At 40.1% G+C, this 24,161-nt stretch overlaps 1 protein-coding gene across 2 annotated transcripts; it reads left to right on the top strand.

Annotated features, from left to right (window-relative positions):
* The first annotated feature begins 2,993 nt into the window (after positions 1-2,993).
* On the top strand, positions 2,994-23,872 carry rgs17 (regulator of G protein signaling 17). 2 transcript variants are annotated; one of them, XM_034152464.1, is made up of 6 exons: positions 2,994-3,150; positions 5,760-6,101; positions 10,316-10,446; positions 15,361-15,432; positions 15,521-15,752; positions 16,228-23,872. In XM_034152464.1, the coding sequence occupies exons 2-6, from the start codon at positions 6,099-6,101 to the stop codon at positions 16,414-16,416; spliced, it is 627 nt and encodes a 208-aa protein (XP_034008355.1). In that variant the 5' UTR covers positions 2,994-3,150; positions 5,760-6,098; the 3' UTR covers positions 16,417-23,872. The 2 variants fall into 2 exon arrangements, with proteins under 2 accessions (XP_034008355.1, XP_034008354.1); XM_034152463.1 differs by lacking the exons at positions 2,994-3,150; positions 5,760-6,101 and adding an exon at positions 8,481-8,561.
* Positions 23,873-24,161: the final 289 nt, after the last annotated feature.

The raw sequence follows: 24,161 nt of genomic DNA on the forward strand, positions 1-24,161 counted from the left end.
AGATATGCACACATCTGGGGAAAGGATCAGACAGCTGTTAGAAGCTCACTGTGTATTCATTATTAAATGTTGTTTTAATGGACATAACAATATACTATTTTTGACTCTTCTTGATCTAGATGAAAATCAACTGCCCTTTGATTTTGTTTGTGGAATCGCACTCAAGCTGTTCAAATCATTGTATTTCCTAGAATGACACACACACACACACACACACACACACACACACACACACAGGAGATTCACAGACACTTGCCGTTGTTGTAAGCTATTGATTTCCCCAAACTATGCTCTTGTAACCGCGCATTCAGCGCTGAAGCATTCTCTGTGAGACTTTCAGACAACCTGACAGGTACCATACGTATACCTACAGGCTGTAGGTCCATCACTCCTCCTTCTCTCCCTCGCTGTATCTCACACACACATATATTCCAACAGCAGTGAACCGAATTAACGCCAGAGAAAGCCCCAGAAGGCAGTCTGAGCTCAACTTGAGAAATCACACAAACACAATGACCCCAGGCTGGAAGATAACAGTCGAACAGTGTCTTGGAGCAGAGATGGTGTTATGGTCTGCAGGTTGGGATGTGATTGAAGTGACACACAGCAGTGAGGCTCCAGGGAGGCCACTGTCTGTCGATCCAGTGCTTCAATCCAGACTGAAATCTCTCAACAACTGTTAGAGGGGTTTTAGAGCTGCAAGGATCAGTGCACTAATTGATAAGTCAGGGTAAGAAAGATAATTAGCCAACCATGCTATTAACAGTTTTTAGCTGCTCAAATGTGGAGAAATATTGCTCTATTTTATATCATATCTATATGTATATCTTAAGTTTTGGACTGACCTAACAAGACATTTCAAAACTTCCCCTTGCACCATAAAAACATTGAATGGCCTTTTTTTTCTTTTTATTATTTTCTGGCATTTTAAAGACCAATTCATTGTTTAATTAAAAAAACAATCTGTAAATCAATTAATAATGAAAATAATAATTAGTTGCTGCCCTAATGGATTACCTTTCATAAACTGTCCAACCCCTTTGATCTTATGTCTTTCAAACAAATACCCACATCCACACATTTGATTTCTTTGCATACAAAGGGTAGTTTTTGCTTAGTTGATCATGCAGAGTATTAGAATTCAGACAATGCACAGACATGTTTGGACTTAAATGTTCATCCCTTAGACACACTGACACGCAGTTGTCTTGTTTATAGAGGCTCCCCTCTCTAACCCCTGCTGCGTGTTTGAAAGCCACAATGAAGCGGAGCACTGTCTTGACCTTCTCACATGCAAATCAGTGCAACAGTCCTCAGTGCATGAAGAAAAAAGGAGTTGATCCAAGCCACTTTAGATCCCTTTCAATGAACCAATGGTGTCAGGGAACATGTTCCACCTTTTCCCCTGCACCCTCCCTCTGTAGAGTCCCTCATGTCTGAGTGTAGTGTATGCATAAAGATGGAGGACTAACGCTAAATAGCCTATGTAAAAATATTCAATATGTCTATTCCAGTATGAAGTCCATGCACACTTTAGCCTAGTTTTCATAAACACCAAACCATGAGAATGACTCTCTCTATGCACTCGCGCAACAAAGTGTGTTATCTGTCAGATAAAAGCCTCTTATTGCCACTGTAGCGGTAATAATGTGTTTTCCATTTTCCTTTCACGCAATGGTCACATACATGCATAACGATTTTTCACTGCCGCATCAGTACATCTCTGTGTGTGTGTGTGTGTGTGTGTGTGTGTGTGTGTGTGTGTGTGTGTGTGTGTGTGTGTGTGTGTGTGTGTGTGTGTGTGTGTGTGTGTGTGTGTGTGTGTGTGTGTGTGTGTGTGTGTGTGTGTGTGTGTGTGTGTGTGAGGGAGAGAGAGAGAGCAGAGTTTTGGTGCCCCCCTGTGTTAATGGTAGGAAAATCTAGTTTGAACAGTCATCACTACTGAGGCTCTCTGAGTCACGCTGCAAGTAAAACATCCGAACACAAAACCCAGAGAGACACTCATTCAAATGTTCACACTAATGACGTATTCTTAAACATTAGACTTCAACTGAGTAGATGATACATGACTTCATAAGCTACAGAATAGTATATTGAGTCAGAAAAAGACGGTCTGGTCTCTGATAATATGTAGCAGAGATTACTCAACAAATGAATATATTAATGGATGGGTGAAGTCATAACCGGAGTTATTTTTCTTTCTTGTGTCAGGATTGGTAGTGATTTATAATAGCTGCCTCAGCGCTAGAGTATGAATTCCAAAAAAAACATAATAATAATGACAATCAAACACCTATTTACAGGCCGTGCTGTTTGACTTAAAATAAAGGATTGCCAATTGAAAACAGAGAAAATATTTCTGAAATCCATCTCTGTAGCATCCTTATTTCACATATTCATTTATAAGATCTCAAACTTAATACAGCTGAAATAAAATGTTTTCTCAGATGTACCGTATCTGTTCATAAAGTAGACAAACAAGTATTTTATTAGTATACAAAAATGTGGTATGGTCACTATCTGAATAAGCCCCTTATAGAAACACACAAAACTAATAGAAGGCTGTGTTTAAAGATAAATAAAATAATGTAAGATATTCTGTGATTTGATAAGGGTGACACTACATTCCTGAGGTCACCATGTATTGCATGACACATTGTGTGTGGGTCATGGAGGCATTTCAAATATATATATGTTACTGTTTTATAACCTAAGGATGCATTTCCTCTGTCTCTTGAGGTCATTACTAAGTGACTGTGTATCTCTCCATCATTTCAGATATTTCAAGGATTTCTGTCCCAAAATATACTGAAATAAAACTGAATGCAGCAACGGTTTTATAAAGAATATCCTGTGTTTTGTAGTTGTTGTGCAACAGCAGTGATGTAATAGTGACCCTCTGTGCATTATCCCCTGTACGTGTGGAGCCTCCGGTGCATCCTCTCGCTCCGCAGCCCCGGAGCAGCGCGCCTGCGCAGTGCATCCAGGGGCTCGGCGGCGATCGGTGCTGAAGTGGGGCGGATGGCAGAAAAACAGCGGCGATGGACATTACACCGCAGGATTCCCATTTACGATGTCGTTAAATAAGCATCGGGACGTCGCGTTTTCACACCCATCACCCTAGGACGCTGACAGCCGGACGCAAATGGGGTAAGATGCTGATTATTGTGCGTAAAAAGCTCCACACGGGCAGGCTAGCTGACGTTAGCACGGCGCTAGCTGCTGCTTCACCTCCTCCTCTCGCTGCAAAGAGATAGCGGATCTGTCGGCTAAAGCTAGCGAGGAGAAAGTGGGTGGTGTTTGATTCCTGAAAAATGTTCGGTGCGACAGTGAGCACCGTGCAGCCCTCTCTGTAATCGCGTTATGGCACCGAGGTGTCAGCTGGGAGGGGGAACTCCTCTCCAGGCTGGTCCGACCTGCAGCGGCTCAGATGTTTCGGACAGCTGCAGGAGGAACCATGCAAACAGCCAGCAGCTAGCAGAGCTACTGCACAGGGTCCGATCAGCCTACTTGTTATCTGAAGATATGCACGGGCCTTCGGGCAGATGCAACGGTGCTGCGACAGCTCCCTGCATCATGCATCCACCTCTCTCCACTTTAAAGTTGATTTAGCTAAGTGTCTATCAACCTTTTTTATTCCTTTACTGTCATGCACTGACTAGAGAGGGTGTCGTGCCCAGCTGAGGGAGCACCCACACTGCAGTCTCCCATGGGTGTGTTGAGTCACAGGAGGATGACCCTGATCTGATGAAGGCCACAACGCGTTTTTCTTACAATAAAGTTGTGCTGTTGTTGACCTTTTGAGTGAAGGGAGCTACTACATCCTGACACTTTCTGATTTATCTTCTCATTCAGCTTTTACTCTTCCATCAGAGAGGTTTTATACAATACAAGCTCTCTTATCTACTTATTGAGGTTGTGTGGTTCTAGGGTGGATATATTTGACTTGATGTATGTACTTCAAACACTTCAATGATCCCTAAATGCAGTGCGAGTGATATCCTAATTGATCTCATAGAGCTAAAATGGCTATAGGGCTTATTCTTTTTTGATAGATCATTGTGATGTGGAGGCCAAGCTGCTTTTATGTAAATCATCAATAACATGATTCAATAGCTTATAAGTCAAATATTGTATTAGGTCTGCAAAATAACACTTACTTTCATTATCAATTGACACTGGGATTTTCCTCATATTTTCTTGTTCCATTGTTGACATTTCCAACACTTTGGTAATTATCATCTTTTTTTGGAAGCATATAATGGCCATCTTCCTCCTGGGAACTTTCATAAGTACTACACATAATCCTTTCTTTACACACAGATATGAAGAAAATCACTCATCATAGACTTCTAATATACAAGGGGAACTTTTGTTTTCAAACCTATCGAGGCTCCTCGCTACAGGAATGGTTTAACAGTTTGCTATTTGTTGAAAGGAAAAATGATCTACATTCAGGAAAAACAACTAAAGAAAAATACATGACTTGACTTTGCAATTAAGGTGATTCAGAAACACAGTAGTAAATAAATACAACAAATGTTTCATAAGTAATATAAGTGATTATCGGTGATAATTGGTTGTTCTTCAATGACCTTAACTTCCTGATCTGAGTCACTAAATGTAACAGCCTGCTGATAGTTCACAACACAAAGACATAAAAGATAATTCCTCGTACGTGTGAACCTACCTGGCAATAAACCCGTTTCTGAGTATCCAGTGTTGCGGTCAACATCTGAACACTTCTGAGCTAATGTTATGAGGAAGCAAATTGTCTGAACAGTAATTCATGTAAAAAAACATGAAAACAGGCAGCATGAGAGTGTCCGAGCTGCTCTGTCTCCTTCAGGCTCTTAGTCAGTTTCCGTCAGGGACAAAATCACGCTAATGGCATCTGACTGTGATTGAGTGTCGGGTTGTGACACCAACGATTGGCCTAATCTATTCATGATGAGTGTCTAAACTGAGGCCTAGTCCCCACATAAACCCAGGGATTTATTTTTAAAGGTAGCCTTTTCCATCATGATGATAATGCATTTCCTGATTCAGTTTATTTCATCTTTTTTCGACTACATCACTGAGCTTATTACAGATATATCGGTATTCAGTGCATATGTTGGGAGATGCATCATAGGAAATAAATGCATAAATGCCAAGGTTATGGTTGAGGTAGATTTGATAAAAGTATTGGAATGTCACAAATTATTGTTGCCATTATTGATAAATCTCTAAATTGTATTTTTCTACATTTAAAAAGATGGAAAGGAAACATGCCCTTTTGAAAATACCTTTTCAATAACATCAAAATAAAATAGCACTAGATGCTATAATGTGATGACCAACATTATTACAACATTAAAATGTAGTCGATAGGTAATGGATTAATAAGCTAATTGTTTTAGCCTTAAACAGTGTGGCTGTTTCCTCATGTGTCCCAAGAGAGCATTTACACTTTTTTTTCAAAACTAAAGTAGAGTACGAACATTTCTGGTCAAAAACACATTTCAGGGATTGTTATCAAAAGTGTTGATGTATTAAAAATGTATATCAGCTGATAGAACCAATATAAGATCGTTAGTATGCAGCGATAAGTATGTAGTGTAGTTTCTGCTCTCACTGCATCATACAGTATGCACTATGTCATTGCACAAGCAGTGGATATATCTCCACATCGTTGTCACCAAACATTTCTGCACCTTTACTTGCTGGATCAAATGGTTCTGTTGTGATTCTGACTCTTTGTCCTGTGTGCTTTTCAGATGCTGTACTTTCGCTGCTCCCTGCACTCTCGAGTCTATAAATGACCCTTTCACCGAGATCTGAGGAAGCCTAGGAGGCGACGGCGAGTTAAATCAGGACACGAGGAGAGGAAGTAGTTACATTTCACCTCAGCTCCAGTGTCTTCAGGGATGGTGAGACGAGTAACTTCTCTTCCCTGTGGTGAAAAGACCCTCCCCTCCAACGAGCCAGACAGCCGATCCGTTAGCCAATCAGACGCCCAGACCCTCACTGCTTCAACCAGCCTGCTAGCATCCAGCAACCTGTTACCTCACGCCATGACTGCGCTGTCTCACCTGTTTCCAGAAAATCACTAATTCATGGTAAGTTGCACTTCTGTCCGTTGTGGTATCACTCCTTTCACTTAAAGTGGACCTATCATGCTATATTTAAATGATATATTGTAGGGCCATACCTATATAAGGTATATTTATACGTTTCTGTTTTCAAAATACCAAACAGATCATGCATTTTAGCCATGCCTCATTTCGCTCTATGTGCTGTTTGCTGTCTACGGGGCTGATTCTGTGAGCTGCAGCTGACCAAGCCCCCCTGCAGGAGAGGGGAGCCGTGCTCTGATCAAGTCAAGAGGGGGAGAAAAAAAGATCTCCGTCCTCCGTGTTTTATTATATTATTATAGGCCTATAGAGTCGTTATTCATTTGTTTTAAAGCTCAATAAATAACAAAGAAGACCTTTGACCGGCACTTTTCTAATTTTGTCCGGAAGATTTAAACTTTAACGGACATCTTGACCGGCGAAAGAAACTGAAACTGAAACTCTGCCGCACGGTCCCCTCTTTCCTTGGAAGAGGCGGAGAGGTGGGTGTTTGTCATCTGCTGGTGGACTAACCGGAGAGAATTACAGTGCTTGCCTCGACGGGGAGGGATTGCATTGAATTAAAGCAGCGGGAGCAAACGCTTGCCTCGGGGAGGGAGAAAGAAAGCCACAGCGGAGAATAAACAGAAGGGTAACCATGGTAACTATGGGCGGGAAGTCTTCTTCGCTGCTTTTGTGGCAGACTACAGCGCCACTTACAGGCCTGGCATATGTACTACAGCGTCTCCAGCGCTTTCGAGCGGCAATGGCCAGCCGTGGCCCAACCCCACATTCCCCTGATAGGTGGAGAGTTGGCCCAATAGCCGTAGCACCACTTCTGTGACGTCAGTGAAGTGTTCAAATCTGGATCAGTTTTTATCAGATCCGTTGCAGCCCCTTTTTTAGAGATTTGGGTATGGAGGAAAATAGAGAGGGTTGTGTTTTCTGACACTTGGTGAGTTCCCTGGAACACCGGGGACACATATTCATGTATAAAAGACGTACAAAAGTGCATTTTGCATTATAGGTCCCCTTTAAGTACAAATCTGATTTGAGTACTTCTTCCACCTCTGCATGAGGTTCTGAGTATAAAAGCAGCAAACTTATATTAAAACTTCCACAAGAGCATTATTGACTTACACAAACTAGCAAAGATACTCCCAAATGAAAATACATCTCATTGCAAATTCTGTATTGTCATTAGTCCTGCTCAGTCAGATCATGGATGGCTGTCCACATGTAGACAACTATGATCCACCTTGCTTGTTCAAAGGGGAAATGTGTTCCAGGTTTCCATACTTGTTGATTTTGGCGACACCTTATCCACTGGTGGGAAACAGCAAATGTGGTTTAATACTACAGGTATTGGAATACTAGAGGCAACAAAACTGCTGTCAGTTTATTATTTAAGTCAGACACTTATTAGCCTCTGTGAGCAACTATGATCAGATTTTTTGCTTCACTCAGCATTAGTAGTTGTGAAAGTAGTTATATCGCTGAGAAGTTGGAGGTGTGTAGCAGCGTGTTACCTGCAGCTGTTGTTTTGTAGACGCATGTCTGACGAATTATAGTTTGTGTTAAGCTCACTGACAAACATTGGATTTCCCGTGACTACTTTAAAAAAAAGTCAACTTGTGTTGCCCCAGTTAAAAACACTTTTAGTGAAGCTGCAGGAAACGTTTGATTTTCAAATAACGACGCAGAATGCATTATTTGCTATATTGCATAAATATCTACATCGTCGACAAATCTCTCCTAGCAGAATTTTTTTCTTAGGCTATTTTGTGAGGTTTGGGTGGGTTCAAGCCTCTGATCGTGCTACTTTCTCAGTCACTCGCCCCACTGGAGCTCGACAGGAGCACAGCAGCAGAAGGCAATGCCATCATTTATACTATACAATACGCTTCTTAGCCTGTGTGTAGTGCTGCGCATTTGGTTTCATACATTAAAATGATTTTGGTTGATATGATGTCTGATATTTTAGTCTTAAATATTGCATCCTTAATCCACCTAAATTATGTCTACATTAATAGAATGTCGAAAAAAGGCAGGGGTCATCCGAGTACTTTCCAAATCCTTTGCATTTGTGGCAGATCTTGTTGTAATGTTTTTTTTCGCCTCTCATCTGGGTGTATTTGTATTTACACTCCATATTTGCATGTCCTGTCATTGCGGCCTCCCTCTACACGCTCACAACAACGCCGTTCCCTCGCTGTCGTTTGCATTTAGCACTCTGGTTTTCCACGGATGCTGCATGGTCGCTGAATAACTGATGACCACTCTGCTGGTCAGGTGACAACATTTGCATGTCAGGCTGGTTGTCTTAGCCTTAGACCTGCCATGCACTGTGTCATTATTGGAGTGAATCCCATGTGTGTATGCATTGTAGAGGAAGTGAGATAGAAAACTCCACTGTTGGTACTGGAGCCCACTGTTTAATAAGGAGTTTTAATTATGGCTTTGGAGGTAAGAGTTCTCTTTCATTCATTTCACAAGCCAACAAGACTTCAATTAATTAAGTAATTAGGTTCATTTTTCACTCCCTTGGTGAAATTAAGCTTAAATGACCAAATTGTGAAGTGGAGTTTCTCTATGTGGTCACAGAGGATGAATTGTTTCCGACATCTTCTTCTTCGTCTGATTTTCACAGTGTTTCTTGTTTTTGGCTTTTGGACTGTCTGTGACAGAGCGGTTTTAGTTATAGCTGGATCAGGGTTTTCCGGGCAATTTAGCTCGTAAAAAGCCAGCCAAGTGTTATTATGTTCTGCTTGGAGGAAGAGGAACAATAGTATTGCCAGACTAGACTATATTGTGTATCATTATCTCATTAGAGTCAGTTTTTAGAGAGTGGTATTTTTATTTTGAGTAGCCTTAAGGGTTGTTTGCCCATCAGTGTTGTTTGCTCCTCATACTCCTTCAAAAGCCTCTCTGAAGACCAGGTGAAACCCCCGGGGCATGACAGGCACATCGTCCAGTGACTTTTATTAGATAGTGAGCAGTGTGTTAGCGGAGAACTATCTCATGAAAGCCTGTTAAACTGTTCAAATGTAAGGTTTTTGTAAACATTATACAGTCTAAGAGCAGCTGATGGTGGAAAGTCATACAATTATAGTAATACCGTTTGACTCTTCCACCATTTCAGCGCTTGAAAACAAAACTGGCCCTTTTTGTTGAGTCTTGCACTCAATAATAAATATATATAATGTGTTCTATGGACTTTTCATCGACCAGCTTAACTCCACAATATTCCTAAAATAACTCGGAATGAAATATGTTAACAGCGAGGTCAGTCTATTAATCGCTGACTGAAAAGCTAATCTGCAAATATTTTGATAATTTATAAGGAATTGTAGTATTTTTTCAAGCAACAACTATTCTCTTTTAGGTCTAACGTTTTAATACAAAACAAGCTAATTGAAGACATTACCATGGCCTATAGATGGATTGGCACAAAATGTGGTAATTTGCATACTCATGGTCCCCGGATGAGTTATCGTAATGACTTATGATAGGACTTAATGATGATAGGATAGGATAGTGATCCCCTGACTTTTCTGGGGCCAACATCGGGGGTTTTGATTCAAATGTCTCTACAGTTATTTGGTAGATAGTCATGTAACTGCGTACAGGCATTTTTGTTCTCCTTAAAAAGAGAATGTATGCAGTTTAATAACATGGTTCTACATGAAAGAAAACCCATGAAACAGGGTGCCTATATAGAGGGAGGATCCTCATCTCCTCTGATGCAAAAGCAGGTTGATGTGAGTGTGCATCAGTTTCTGTGTTTACTGCATAGGTTTGTCCGTGTGCATGTGATGTGTAGATCCTGTGTCTCTGTTTGGGTCCGCTGCATTGAAATGTGCGTCGTGTCCCTCAAAGCCAAGTGAAAGACTTGGCTGGACGTCAGAAACCCTCGTACCGTATAAGGAAGGGAATCCTCTCTGTCCTGCTTGAGTGATCCCTCTCTCTCTCTCGCTTCATCTCTCTTTTTTTCTCACACACACACACACACACACACACACACACACACACACACACACACACACACACACACACACACACCGATCACACATTGTTTATTTTTTGTTTTCCCTCTAATAAGTCATATTGAGAGCCAAAAGTGAAACATGGGAACCAAATTTGAAACTATAATATCTTTTTATGTTATTATTAACTTGAAGGGTATGTAACGGTGTTTATTTTCTGTGTGCATTGTGAAGCCCCGCAGTGTGAGTGGAGTGGAGATGAGAAAAAGGCAGGCGGCGCACATCGAGGCCCCCCCCCCGGCCCCCGGACAGCCCCGACCCAACGCCTGCTGCCTCTGCTGGTGCGGCTGCTGCAAGTGTCTCTGGTAGGAAAATACTGCTATGCTATGCAGTTATATACTATACTATACTCTACTTTATTCTACCTTTCTTCTACTTTAAAGGTGGGGTAGGTAAGTTTGAGAAACCGGCTCGAGATACACTTTTTGTTATATTCCATGGAATGCTCTTAACATCCCGATAGCAATGAATATCTTAAGTGCTTTGACAAAAAATCCATAAAAAAATTTCATCTGTGGAAGCCGTAGTACTGTAAAAAGCACGACCAATCATTTTAGCCGGCTCGGCTAAAGTAACTGGATGGCCTACCTGCCTGTCAGCCTTCCATCTGTGCACAAACTTATCTCGTGCCCTCATTGGTCATGTGCGCGTTTGTGTGTGTTGGAGGAGGGGCTCTGTAAGGAAGTGGCAGATTTGTTCCGGTTGTGTATTTTCAAATTCTAGCGCGCTCGAGCTGGTTTCTCCAAAATTACCTACCCCACCTTTAATTCTGTGTTTTCTTATAATTTGGTATTTCAGGTAGACTGTGGCCCAGGAAAAGAATACTGTTAATAAAATCTATATGTGTATAGATGTTCATTTTGCCACTTCAAGGGCTTGCAGACTGAAGCAACTATGTATCATATCTTCTGCTGAATTTAAGCAGGTTTCCTCAGTAGCCAATAACTTTTTTGCAATTGAAAAACAATATGCAATGTTGCTTGTAATTCATAATATGGAGTTTGGACTTTTGACCTCATAAATGAATTACATTTTGAATTGTTAGAAGTAGCATAAGTATACATTCAACGACCCAGCCAAAGCAGTTTCTGAATTAAACTAATTTAATTGTAAAATAATATAAATAGAGAGATTGCTAGTTTATATTCCCAAGTGTTATTGGACATATATTTGGAATGGTTGGAAACGTCATTTCGATCTGTAAACACAAACTGAGTAAAATTGACATTAAAGTTGACTTTGACATCCTTTCACACATTCATGGGTGCAATTTCTTTATTTTTCGAACACTTCATTTTACAACTTCATCCTTTTTTATAGTTGTATTTGGAAGAAAGAAAATCCCCCTCTGCCTGAAACATGAAACAGTTGCTGCTTCAAATCTTATCTGCGATGTTACGCTGATGTTAAGTTCCTAGAAAAGCATTTGAAAAAAGACACACAAGGGCTTCCTCCATCTGTAGACCCTCTGTTCGGATAAGGAAAAAGTCCCAAAATGTTGCGTGAGATTTTTCCAAGGAGCATCACCACTGATATCCAGTTTGCATAACTTCAAAGGGAAGGGGCTTTATTAGTGGGTCATGGGCTCAGTGTTACCTCACTCAGCAGAAAACTGTGTCATTCATTTATATGAAATTCCCCGAAATGATGACTAATCTTCTGTGACTGTAAACGGAATTGATTTGGCTTTTGAAGCAAAACAAGCCATTTAAATATGTCTACTAAGACTTTGGTAAACATTTTACAAACCCAACAATTGGTTCGTTAATCGGGGTTCTCTTTGTCCGTTCGTAAACATAGGCGTAGTCTGTTGATTTAAGCTCAAAAAGTTTTATTTATAACGACAAAAAAATATATACTGTTTGACCAGAATATCGAAACAGAATAAATTAAATAAACAAAATCAAAGTTATCAAAATTAGGATTTCTATCACTTAAATATGGAGTAAACAAATCCACTATCTGTTGCTAGATAAATAATAATGGACATTGTTCCAGCCTTACATTTTTAAACCTCATACTTCCAGATTGCCAACCTGTACCAACTGCCTCTGAGCAAGGCACTGAGTCCAGTAGCTGCAGTGTATCTCCGCCGCTGCACTCTTGCCAGGAGAGAGCAGTGAATGAAACATTGTGTTCAGGCAGTGAATGGTGAATGTGCTGCTTCTTTCACACCACTCCATCTGAAGTGGTGGCAGCTTGTGGGCCTGCAGTGAAGGCGCTGTGTGTTTCTCAATCAAACGCTGGTGTCACATATCCAGAATGAGCCTGGAAATGTTACTTCAGTACAGAATATGTTTATTTATTTTAGCATTATGGCTGTTAATTACTGAATGCTCTCTTTTTACTACCACAGTGGATTTATTTGTGTGAGGCGTAGGCTCCACGAGGACGAAAACGTGTTGAATCCGCATATTTCTCATGCGTATAGCCCTTTAAGCTCGACGACGCTGTAACAGAAACGTAGAAACAGACCCCGCAAACGACAACGGGTCCAAAGGTGGATAGATCTGGGTACGGAGCGCTCTGGGGGGTCCAACGGGGCCGTGGGGTCGCCTATACGGTCATGCGTTTCATAGCCCCGCCTCTCCCCACCTCTGCTGCTCACCCCCGCAAAAGTACACTGCACACTGAATTCAGATTATTTATCTTTATCTCGATATGAACATAAACGCGAGTGAAGTCTAATCTGACAGGACGGAGACACGCAGCTCCTCCGGCTGTGAAGCAGCGGGAGCAAAACACACACTTCAAGTCAGATCACCACCCTTAGCTATTTTAATTACCTCTCAAACTACCTAAACTAGTTATAAATATGTTTATTTTTACTGTCGGGTTTACTTACTGGATCAGCTGCTGCATGAGGAAGCATGAAGATTTAAACTTTAACACACATTGACCGGCGAAAAACTCTGCGCGGTTCCCTCCGCCCCCACTGCGGAGAATAAACAGAAGTGCAGCCATGACAACCATTCTTCTTCGCTGCTTTTGTGGAGGAAGTTGCTGCTTTTGTGGAGGAAGTTACAGCGCCACGTACAGGTTCGGCATATGTACTGCAGCTTTTCCAGCGTTTGGATTTAAACGGAGCCGTCTCGTGGAGCTTGACACAATCCGGTGTATATTGCGTGTGGGCGGAAGGTTTTTTGCGGTTGCATTTGCGTTACTCCGATGCGTTTTGCCGTATGCGTTCCCTTGGAGCCGGGGCCTCAGTCATCTGCCTTTTTGGTTAAGTTTTAGGGAACGAGGGACTAGGAAAGTGTTAATGGGTCACGACATAGTGTTACATTTCGTTTTTTATTTATTCTTTTTTCTCTCTACTTTCTAACCACTCCTCATCTGTCCTCACACAAGGCCCTTATCTAGCTGGGGTTCCTTCTATTTCCATCACCACATCACATGCAAAACAGCTGTGAAGAACAGCCTGTATATTTAGCTGTATCGTGAGGGCGCCCGGGGCTGTGGCTAGCTTAGCCCATTACCGCCGCACAATGGGGACTTTGACAAGAGACAGCAAGAGGAAGGAAAGATCCTCCGTGGTGGGACATAAATAGACATCTCAGTGTGTGTTGCTTTGTGGACTCAGCATGTGTGACCGAGCTACGACAGACAGCGAGGCTACCCTGTGTGTTTCAAGTGTTTACATAAAGGTTTGCACTGTACAGTAGCTTTATTGTTTTATGGACTTTCAACAAGTTTTGTACAACTGAAGTGATGCAAATATTAATAATTTTTTTTATCTACTCACCACATTTTAATTAGTAATTCCTTATTTAGGCATTTATTTGTCAGGAAATTGTAAATAATTACTATTACAATTTCCAATAGACCAACCTGATGTCCTCAAATTGATTGTTTTGTCCGACACGAGTCCAACACCAAACCCAGAGATATTCAGATGACTATGACAAATAACAAATGCAGGCAATGTGAGAGGCTTTCACGAGTTGATATTTGTTTCTTTGCTTGAAAAGTACTTGAAAAATGTATTGATTATAAAAATTGGTTCGGACTTATTTTCCAGCGATCAAATGTTTGATTAAGTGATCACTTAAATAAAAATTAAGTTTAGGGTTCTGAAGTTTTCTGATCTGAGAGATTAGTGCATTAGGGGCTGAATATTGCTGGACCTTAGCCCCCTATTTCAGTCTGCATACTGTAGGGTGGTTGTTCTATTTTAGAGAGATTTACTTGTTTTTATGTGTTACAAAGATTCCATCCATCTCTGGATCCTGATCCTTGTTGGGATTATACAGTATGAGGTCATCTTTTATCTGCTGATCCTATATTTGAATGAATCAAACTTTTATTTCCCCCAGTGGAATTTGCTGTGCACAAAGAGCATAACAGTGTATCAAAAGATCATCAACCACCATTCGTGACATCACATAATAAAGCATAACAGGAAAAAAATCCTAAAAAAAAAATTGTAAAAAAACCATTGGAAATCAGTTTAAGAACCTGCCAAATTCACACCATGTGATCAGAGCTTGTTAAGTAGGTGAATGCTGAGCACGACAAATAATGCGATGCCTCTTGAGTTTTTACCTTCGTCCTGAAAATAAACACACAATTTCATCATGTCCTTTTGTACTGTTTCACAAATGTAGCTTAGTGGTTGGAAGGTTTGGACAAATAACGTTTATTAACCCAGAGCAGCCGTGCTTGCTGACAGTCACTGGTGCATGCTGTCAGTGTAAATAAAGTTAATTGAAACTTGTGGCGGACATTTATTTGCTCGTTCTGCCCTGTGGTTCACCTGCTACTGATGTTCTGAATTCAATTGTAAAACTATTCATGCATTTAGGTATTTTGAGAGTCGATGTGGACTATAATCAAGATAAATGAGCTTTGATACTGAACTGTCGATCGGTTCTGGATATCCCCAGTGAGACAGAAATTAAGTTGTTTGGAAATGGTGTTTCGTTATTTTTCCTTGGGTGGTACTAAGGTTATTGAATGCTTATTATTTACATGGTGATTGTTAAATATCACTTTGGACCTTTTAGAAATGAAATATTTAACCTGTTTTTAACACATTGTTTCTATAATAATATAGCCAACAACTTGTAAAATATGTAACTTAAATGGGAGAAATCCTGATCTAAGTGAGACTGTCTGCAAATTTAAATCAAATGATACAGTAATACCTCATCCATTTTCAATCGTGTCCAGACTTTTGTTTTGCTGAGCTAATCATTTCTTGTGATTCTTGTTTCCAGGACCGAGGACAGGATTGAGAGGAGTGAGCGAGAGACCTGCACCAAGATGGATAGTATCGAGGCAGAAGAACAGTAAGTCCAGCAAACCCTCAAATCTTTTGTGTGGTGCGATTGTTTCGTAATCTTTCACAAATGCATGTCCTAATTTTTCCGTCTGTAGACAACCCACTCTAGACGAGGCGCTGTCGTGGGCTCGGAGCTTTGAGCTGATGCTGCGCTCGCTGGGGGGCCGGGAGGTCTTCAGGGAGTTCCTGCGCTCGGAGTACAGCGAGGACAATCTGCTGTTCTGGTTGGCCTGTGAAGAGCTGAGGAAGGAGACGGATCCCTCAGTGGTGGAGGAGAAGTCCAGGATCATATATGAAGACTACGTGTCCATATTATCACCCAAAGAGGTACCGGATGTATTTGTGTTGGATCAGCAAATGTAAGCTGTAATCATACGTTAGAAAAATGGCTCTAGTGATGGTAAAGCTGGTTTGTTTTTCAGTCAGTCCACCCCATAAATCCATTTTTGTTATGAAATTGGTTACATTTGGACATTCATTTTCTAGAAGATGCCTCTCACTAACCTTCTATGTTGTGCCTTTATCATGAAAATGTGTCAAATTGTCAAAATACTTTGGTTTATAATAATAATAATAATAATAATACATGTGATTTATATAGCGCTTTTCCTGGTGCTCACTAAAACTCAAAGTATTCCCATTAACCTTGTTTTGTTTTTTTGCTTTAATCCTATTTAAATGTTAGCAAAACTGAATGTTAGCATGCCAACACGCTATACGAAGATGTTGAAAGTGGTAAACCATTGTTGATCAGAGTGTCTTAGCATAGTCATTTTGAGCCTGTATCATCTGTCTTCCTCAGGTGAGTCTGGACTCGCGGGTCAGAGAAGGAATCAATCTGACCCTGGCAGAGCCCAGCAACCTGATGTACGAGGAGGCCCAGTTCCAGATCTACACCCTGATGCACCGCGACTCCTTCCCCCGTTTCCTCAACTCCTCCGTTTACAGAGACCTCCTGGCCAACAAGAGGCGCACCTGCCTGGAGACCTAGACCCCCTCGACCCTCCCTCATCGCCATCGTACGCCAACGAGACTACTACTTAAATTTCAAATACTACTATGGTGCCAGAAGTCGGGTTTGGAAAAATCTCTCCCTCTTTTTTGATTGAAAAGACTGAACGACATCCAAGATAGCTGGTTGTTTTTTTATTTATATTTTTTAAGCAATTTATATCCAGTTCTCCGCTGGAGCGAGGTCGGGCTTTGCTGGTTGGTTTTTGGTCAATTTAAGGCCATGAATGCTGGCCAGTGATTGTTTTGCTAGCGATTTGTGCTGTTTGTTACTGGCCAACCCACTTGTCAGCTGTCGGTTGAAATGGCCAACTTGACGGCCAGCTGCTGGTTAACTGTGGACAAGGACTCCTCAGGCGGTGGGGACAGAAAGAGAGAGAGAGACGAAAAGGACACGCCAACTGTTCCTGTACTGTAATATCTAGACCTCATGCTTTCTATCCTCACTTTAATACTCTCTCTCTCAAACTCATTCTGTCATATTGTTTTGTTTTTCTATCTCTGTCACATTCCTCCGATGTGTAAAAAGTTTTATTTCTTCACTGTCCAAACATGACACTTAGTAGTTGGTGGGAGTCGGGGTGTCTCTGCCCGTTTAACCAATTGAAGCACTGGCTCTGCATGTAACTCTCTCTCTCTCTACAGTAGCTTGACGATGTAAGCCGCGGACTGCAACTATTTTTGAATATTGAGATGTATTTAGACAGGGGTCCTGTCTCGTTGTCTGGGTGTCTTTATTCGGTGAAGGGAAAAAGTACACTTCTGCCAATTTGAAGCATACTGCAGTTTTTTTTATTGAGCAGATTTGATGGCTTCTGCAGTAAAGGCAGCAGCACCTACCCGTCCATCCCACTGTCCATCCGTCCGTCCGTCCGTCCAAGCACTTTCCTTCTTTAGGATTCTTTAACTGGGAGAAGTAAGGGCTAGAATTGTGGTTGGGCAGCTACATGTATTATTATAACTCGTTAACTTTAGACAAAAAATCTCTCCACCGAGAAAATCACAATGCCTTTACATGTAAGAAAAGGCAGCACAGGCGCTGCTGGAGTTTTTCTGGAAAGCAACCACAGTTTGTCCAACGATCCCTACCTCCCATCTTTTTCCCTCCGACTCTGACCATCACAGCCTGGCAAGGTGCCCAACGGGGGGGAAGAAACCACCGCTGGAGAGAATTGAAACAGACCCACATTGACTGCAGATACATCTTGACATTTTTGCGCAGATAAATAGGGTTTACCTTTTAGTGTTTTAATTAGGAAAAACTGGTTGGAGGACATACGCAGATGCAGCAGGCACTGATCCAACTGATAGGGTTTTGGAGCCCTGGCCTTTGACTGTAAGGCTTTACCTTTAGATGCTGTAGGTTACATGGCAGTCTCTGCAGTTTGTTGTCCAGTTTCACGCTGCAGATACGTAACCCGGGTGCCAAACATGATTTTAAAGATGCTGTGATATCAGATGTGACGAGGTCACCAGGTTGAGACTCTCTGTATTTCTGGTGCATGTCGGTGTCTCCTGCAGATTGAGCTGGGAGAATGTATGGTTGTCCTTCAGTTAGCTACCACCCATTCAAGACACTCCTTTTTTCCAGAGCTAGTGAAGAGGGTTGGTATAATGCTAACAAGCTACCGTGCCGGGCTAGCGAAGACGTTTGCGTAGTCATGCTACATGCTAGCCTTCTCGAAAAAAAGGCTAACTAGGTGTTAGCATGCTTTAGGCAAGCAGTCAGCATGCTTGTGCTAGCCAATGATAACCCTCCAGCCAACTGCCAGCCCTCACACACTCTGGTTTGTTTTTCTAATCTGACTTTCACAGCATGCGATGATAATGGCTATGTGTGTGTATGGTGTAGTTACACACTTAACAGGAAAATGTAGGAAAAAAAATAACTTTAAGAGGGTCTTGCCAAATGTCCCATTAACATTTTTAGTATATAAAAGGACATTTTGTTTTTTTAGATGGTGTGAACATTTGAACCTTGCTCCTGGCCTGTGGATGTGCAGTAGAAAGTGCATGAGTGCAGTATATGCTATTTTGTTTAATGAACCCGGCCTCCGAGTATATTCATTGTGTTACATGATGGATAGCTGACCTCTTGGTTAGGTGGTTAGTGCAGTCTTAAAGTGTCAATTAAAACAGTGCCACTCCTCATTGATAAATCTAGGCGTCCATGTTGCCACCTCTTTTAACTACCTGAAGTCCATGTGCCAAGTTTGGTCTAGATCAAATTAAAGAGTAGACGGTGCAGGATGTCCACAGACTAATGAAGTGCAATTGTGTTAGATACATTTTGAAAGGTTTATCTTATAAATGACTAACCATGACACCTGTTAGGATACTCAAAATGTTTAAGGCCACTGTTGGATTATTCAAAAATCTTGCCGTATTCAATTAACATTTGCCAGTTTAACTAGAGGATTTAAATAAAATATTGTAAGAAATAATTTATTTTATCTTGCAGGTCCTCTGCTAGAAAAGATTATCCATAGTTGAGTTTTCCTCAACCCTTATTTACATTTGCAGTGTTGAAAATGCTAACTAGATGAATCTGCCAAGTCAAATAAAAGTGACAATATAAGTGTTTTGTTGTCAAATATTGATTTTAAATCGGTAAAACTGACACTTTAAAGTCAAGAAGTCGAGTCTAAACTAATAATCACCAAACATTTTTACAATGTTCCTTATTGAAACGATGCTATGGGCAATACATTACTACCTTGATTGATATTGCTTGGCGGCTATAATGAAGAGCTCTGCATGCTTACACCGACTTTATCAGATCCATAAGAATTCAGAGTAACTAGCCAAATCTGATACTGAGGGATCAGTAATCACACTTTAGACGTTGCATTTGGACAACTCTATCACTTTTTGACTGAATAGAAGAATGCCTGTAACTCATAAAAAGCAGAAAATGTCTTCTTCTGCACAGTACAGCTACGTCTCCTTGTTGCTGACTACACAGTAATTTAACATGAGAATGTTTCACCAACAACCAGATAATGAAATCGTGGTGCAATTAAACCAAGTTTACATTTATAAATAGTGAGATGTGTGTACCTTATTGAATAACCGCGGCGAGCCAACTGTCCTCAGTGTGAGCAGAGAGCCAGTCTCTGCCTAGTGCTAACTCCATTAGCACTTTACAGGGTTTACAGGGAGGACAGACGCAGCAGAGCCTCACGTCCTTTCCTCATCATTTATTGTGACTTTTACACAGTGGGGAAAAGTACACGGTTGTTTATTTTGAATAACTGCATTTCAAATGTAGATTTTACAAGCAATGATGATGATGTGAAGTGATGTAGTGTCATCGCTGACTTTAGATTTGTGTCTTTGACTTTCCATGGGTTTAAGTGAGTGGGATTTTGAAACGTGGCTGTGGTTTTATCGACTACAAAAAAAAAAGGTTGTGAGCTGAAGTGTCCTGATTGGTTGGAGGAGGTTTGCGAAGCTTTGGCCTTACTGACACGTTTTATTCTTTTTCCTTTGTATAAAAAAAACAACAAGCGTCTCCGTAGGCTTTTCACTACCTCTCATGTTGGTTAATTTATTTCACATCTAGTTGTCAATGTACAAGTTGTTTTTAGATCTACTTGAAGCCTAACACTGTAAACAAAAATGTGCACAGAAAAATGACTATGTATATGACCAGAGGGGTTAAAGAGAGCTTGGCCTAGTCGACATTATTTCTTTGTTTGTTTGTATGTTTGTTTTTAATTGTGTTGAGCTGAACTAGATTTTGCATCTCTATAAAGAATTCAGGAATCCACTGTCTAAGGGCTAATCCCATTTTTGCCTATGCAAATCTGTTACTGTGGGTGAGTTGGGAAAGGGCGAGCTACCGCACCTTTCACCTGTTTGATGGACCATGGTTTACAATGCCCTTTGCTGATATTCTTCAATCTTATTCAGCAAAAATGTACGCTTTCTTTTGTTTCTATATAAATATTATATATCTATATATATAGATATACTGTATATATAACAATTAATATACAGAGAAAATAGTATATGCCTTCGTGATGATAAAAAAGAAACCTTGCTGAAAACAAATAAATGTGTTGTCTGACATGTGGCTGTGTGCTGGAGTCTTGGTAAAATGACGACTGACAGAAGAGTTTACTCACTAACTCTCTTGACTACAACAGGATACAAAACCAGTGGCTGACCCTTTGCAGTATTCCCTAACTGAGGGGAAACACGTTTATTTATCTAAGGAGAAACCACATCATGACGTTCTGTGACAAGTACTTTATTCCAGCCCTGAGCCTGTGAGGTGATAAGTTAGTCGGGTTGCCCAGAATTATGTCTTTTTCATTTTTCAGTGTAACATTTGGTCAATTTTAAAGCAAGACTATGTATCTTTTGCTTAACTGAAGCTATAGATGCCACTGATGACAGTAAATGGGTGGAAGCCAAAACATTGTGTCAGAAATAGAGACAAGTCATAAAGTCAGCAACTGACTGTAATATCAATAAAAGGGTGAGATCTAGGAAAATATTGCTAGCATTAGCTAAGATTAGCCGCTCGTGGCTACACTCAATCTAAGTAAAGCTGCAACGCCAAAATGTTTGAGCTGATCAAAATGAGAAAATGTTGAGTTTACTGCTCATTAATTAAACTTTTCATTAGGACTACATACGCTTTTGTTATTTTTGTTGAAAAGTTGCATAGTCTCTCTTTGAACGGCTGAATTTGAGCATGGACACTGTCCATATTAAGTCACATTCTTTATCCAGTAATCCGTTAATAAAAAAGAAAATCCATGTTATATGAAATGATAAACATTTGATGGTAATAATCTTTTTGTTGTGCGTCAGTGGAGCCTGCACAGATGTTAGTGTGAGTTAATAATTCAAAGTGTGCAGCACCATGTCGTCAGCAAACAGCAGGAAGTTACTCTACAATCCTTCATCTTGTTATTCTTTATGTAGCCACATCCAGTCAGACTATCACTGTGCTAATACAGTAGCATTGATTTAGGACACATCAGCAGAAGTGGGCTTTCTGTTTTTTTAATACTCCCCTAATGCAAGGTGTAAGAAAAGTCAATACTATGTTACTTCTAAGACCGTTCACTTTAAGCTTCGAGTTGAGGGTTGATTTAGGTCTGATAATTTATTTTTTAACTCTTATTTGTACAGAAGATTTAGCTCCGTGGAAATGACAATAGGAGGGTTGATGTATAGATTTTTCTCCTTAAGTACTCACAGTGCATCATGACTGAACAGAGACAGGTTTATCGACTGATGGTGGTTAGAAACGTGATTTGGTGCCTCTTTACGCTTCACAACAGACCTCAAGATCTCTTTCTGTCTCTCAAATAAAATAGCAGTTAAAGTGAGATGGTCCTGTTTTACAGCAAATATAACACCAATGTTTATTCCTCCTACTGACACCCTCATATTGTCTCTTTTGTACCTCTTCGAGAGGTGTTTGTGCTACTTGAAGGAAGAGTTTATATTTGTGCAGGTACCTGGTTGAAGTTTCAACAGTTTTAGGCAATCACTTTTCTCTTTATTGATTTAGATGCCTAAACCTCCTGGTTTTTGTCATGCCTTTGTAGATAGATCACAGTCGTTAAGAGATGATCCGCAGGTGAAAATAAAAAGAATTTTACTGTCACTTTACGCGATAAAATACAAGTGACATTTTTCTATTCAGCATGCTTTTTGCTAAATAAATGAAATAATTCAGTTATTTGCTATAAACGATACTGTATGAGTATGTATTCAAGTACTGCAGTATGCAGACATTAAAAATATCAGAAACTCTCTTGAGAGGTTCATATTTTCCTTCTAGTATGTTTCACTAATATTGACGGTTATGGGTTCCTAATTCTTGTTCGAGTGTCTCGTGAATTGCCAGAATGACTAAATGACCCCCTCTGTATTAACAAATATACACTATGGTTGGTTATTTCCACATGCATGACTCACAGAGTAATTTTACCTGGACAGTTAAAGTGCAGCCAGCTTCACTTTTACTATTGTCCACTGGAAGCTTAAAAAATGTGATGATGACTGAGTTTATTTCACATGAAGGAAGATGTTTTCCTTGTGCACTAATGGTCAACAAAATGCAGAGTTAATGTATCATCTTGCCACACAACGCAAATGTGACCTCAAGGCTTCAGATGTAAAATGTTTAGGTGAAAAAAAATGATGCTGGAGCTTCGAACAGCAGCCAGTAAGCTGAAGAGTTTAACAGATGTTGCCAAGGATATGATGGGTTTTCATCATTTTGAGTTTTTTCAAAAGTAAATCAATCCTTGAACAGAAGTCGCTGTCTGGAACGCCCCGATATGCAGGAATCTCTTCACTGTAGCAAAGAAAATACATTCCTGTGTTATTAGTCCAACCTCGATTGAACACCATCTTCTGTTGTAGAGTCTAACAGGATTGAACAGATTTAACACAACTGAGCATTTGGGAATTTGTACATTGTGAGAAACATTTAATCATGTTGGTGTTGGCAATCCTCTGCATGAATAGAAAGCCTTTATTGTCATTGTACAAAAATATACAAGGAGATTTTGGAGTGCAACCCTGTCACCAGTTCAATACATAAATATGCCTTTTTTTATTATTATTATTATTATTTTGGCTGGTTAGCATTTCCAAAAGTTGCAAAATTGTAAAACACCCTTTTTTTGATGATTACCTTTTTCCTGACATGAGAGTGCCGTTTAACTCAAATAAGCAAAAATAATGTAAAATCCTTTTAAAATAAATTGTTGAGCTACGTAAAGTCAAAAGGAAAAAGGATGAAATTGCCCTGACAAACTTATCAATGCAACTCTCCCAGGATACGTATTAGGAAATAAAATGTGCCAAATTTATAATCTAACTTTTGTTATAATGCAAAAGGGTCAAAGGTATTGTTGGAATATGAAATCATATATTCTGTTGCAAATGTTCCTTAAGAATCACATTCTGTTATCTGTCTTTTCACGTTGCTGTCGTGGGTTTTTGTGTCATTTCTCTGAATCATCCACATGTAATCTACTTCATGGACATGTAACTAACATACCTTTACAAGACTCTGTAAACAGCATTTTGACAAATCTGGATTACAAGCAACCGATCCAACTGAAATTGTAATTGTCACAAAAAACCTGTGAACTATTTAAAAAATGTTTTGTATTCTTATAAATTATTTTAACAGCAGGTTTATTTCAGTCATGTTTTCTTTCAGTTCACAGAAAGTGTTGTTTATTCACCTTTATCTTCACACGAGTCACATGACCAGCGTGTTCAGTTGTGGTTCATTTTGAGGTTCAGTCTCTGTCTTTCTTTACATGATGACATCTTGTATTAAGAGAAAACTCCAATCTATGGTAACTGCCCTTGAATATCTGTAATTTAAATAGTGCTGCTAGAGAAAGAAATCTAAATGTAACAACTTACAATAAATACTTAATAGATTTTTGCCAAATGTGCCTGTGTCTTTCTTTGACTGGAGGTGTGCGATGTAGTTCCTGTATGCAGTTTTTTTAAAACATTGTTCTGTGAGGGTGCAATTTTACAACACCACAAATATTAAGGTTTCCACATTTCAAAGGCCCCTTTCTCAGCAAAAAATAAATCACATTTCCTTATCCGACCATATGTAAATGAATTGATGTGTTTAAATTATATTATACACGTTGTATTTCTTGTCCAACACACATTTGTTTCGTAGACAATAGTGGCCATTTAGTGACTCAATTACCCTTCATC

Source organism: Trematomus bernacchii, unplaced genomic scaffold (assembly GCF_902827165.1).
Source record: "Trematomus bernacchii unplaced genomic scaffold, fTreBer1.1, whole genome shotgun sequence".
Classification (NCBI taxonomy): Eukaryota; Metazoa; Chordata; class Actinopteri; order Perciformes; family Nototheniidae; genus Trematomus; species Trematomus bernacchii.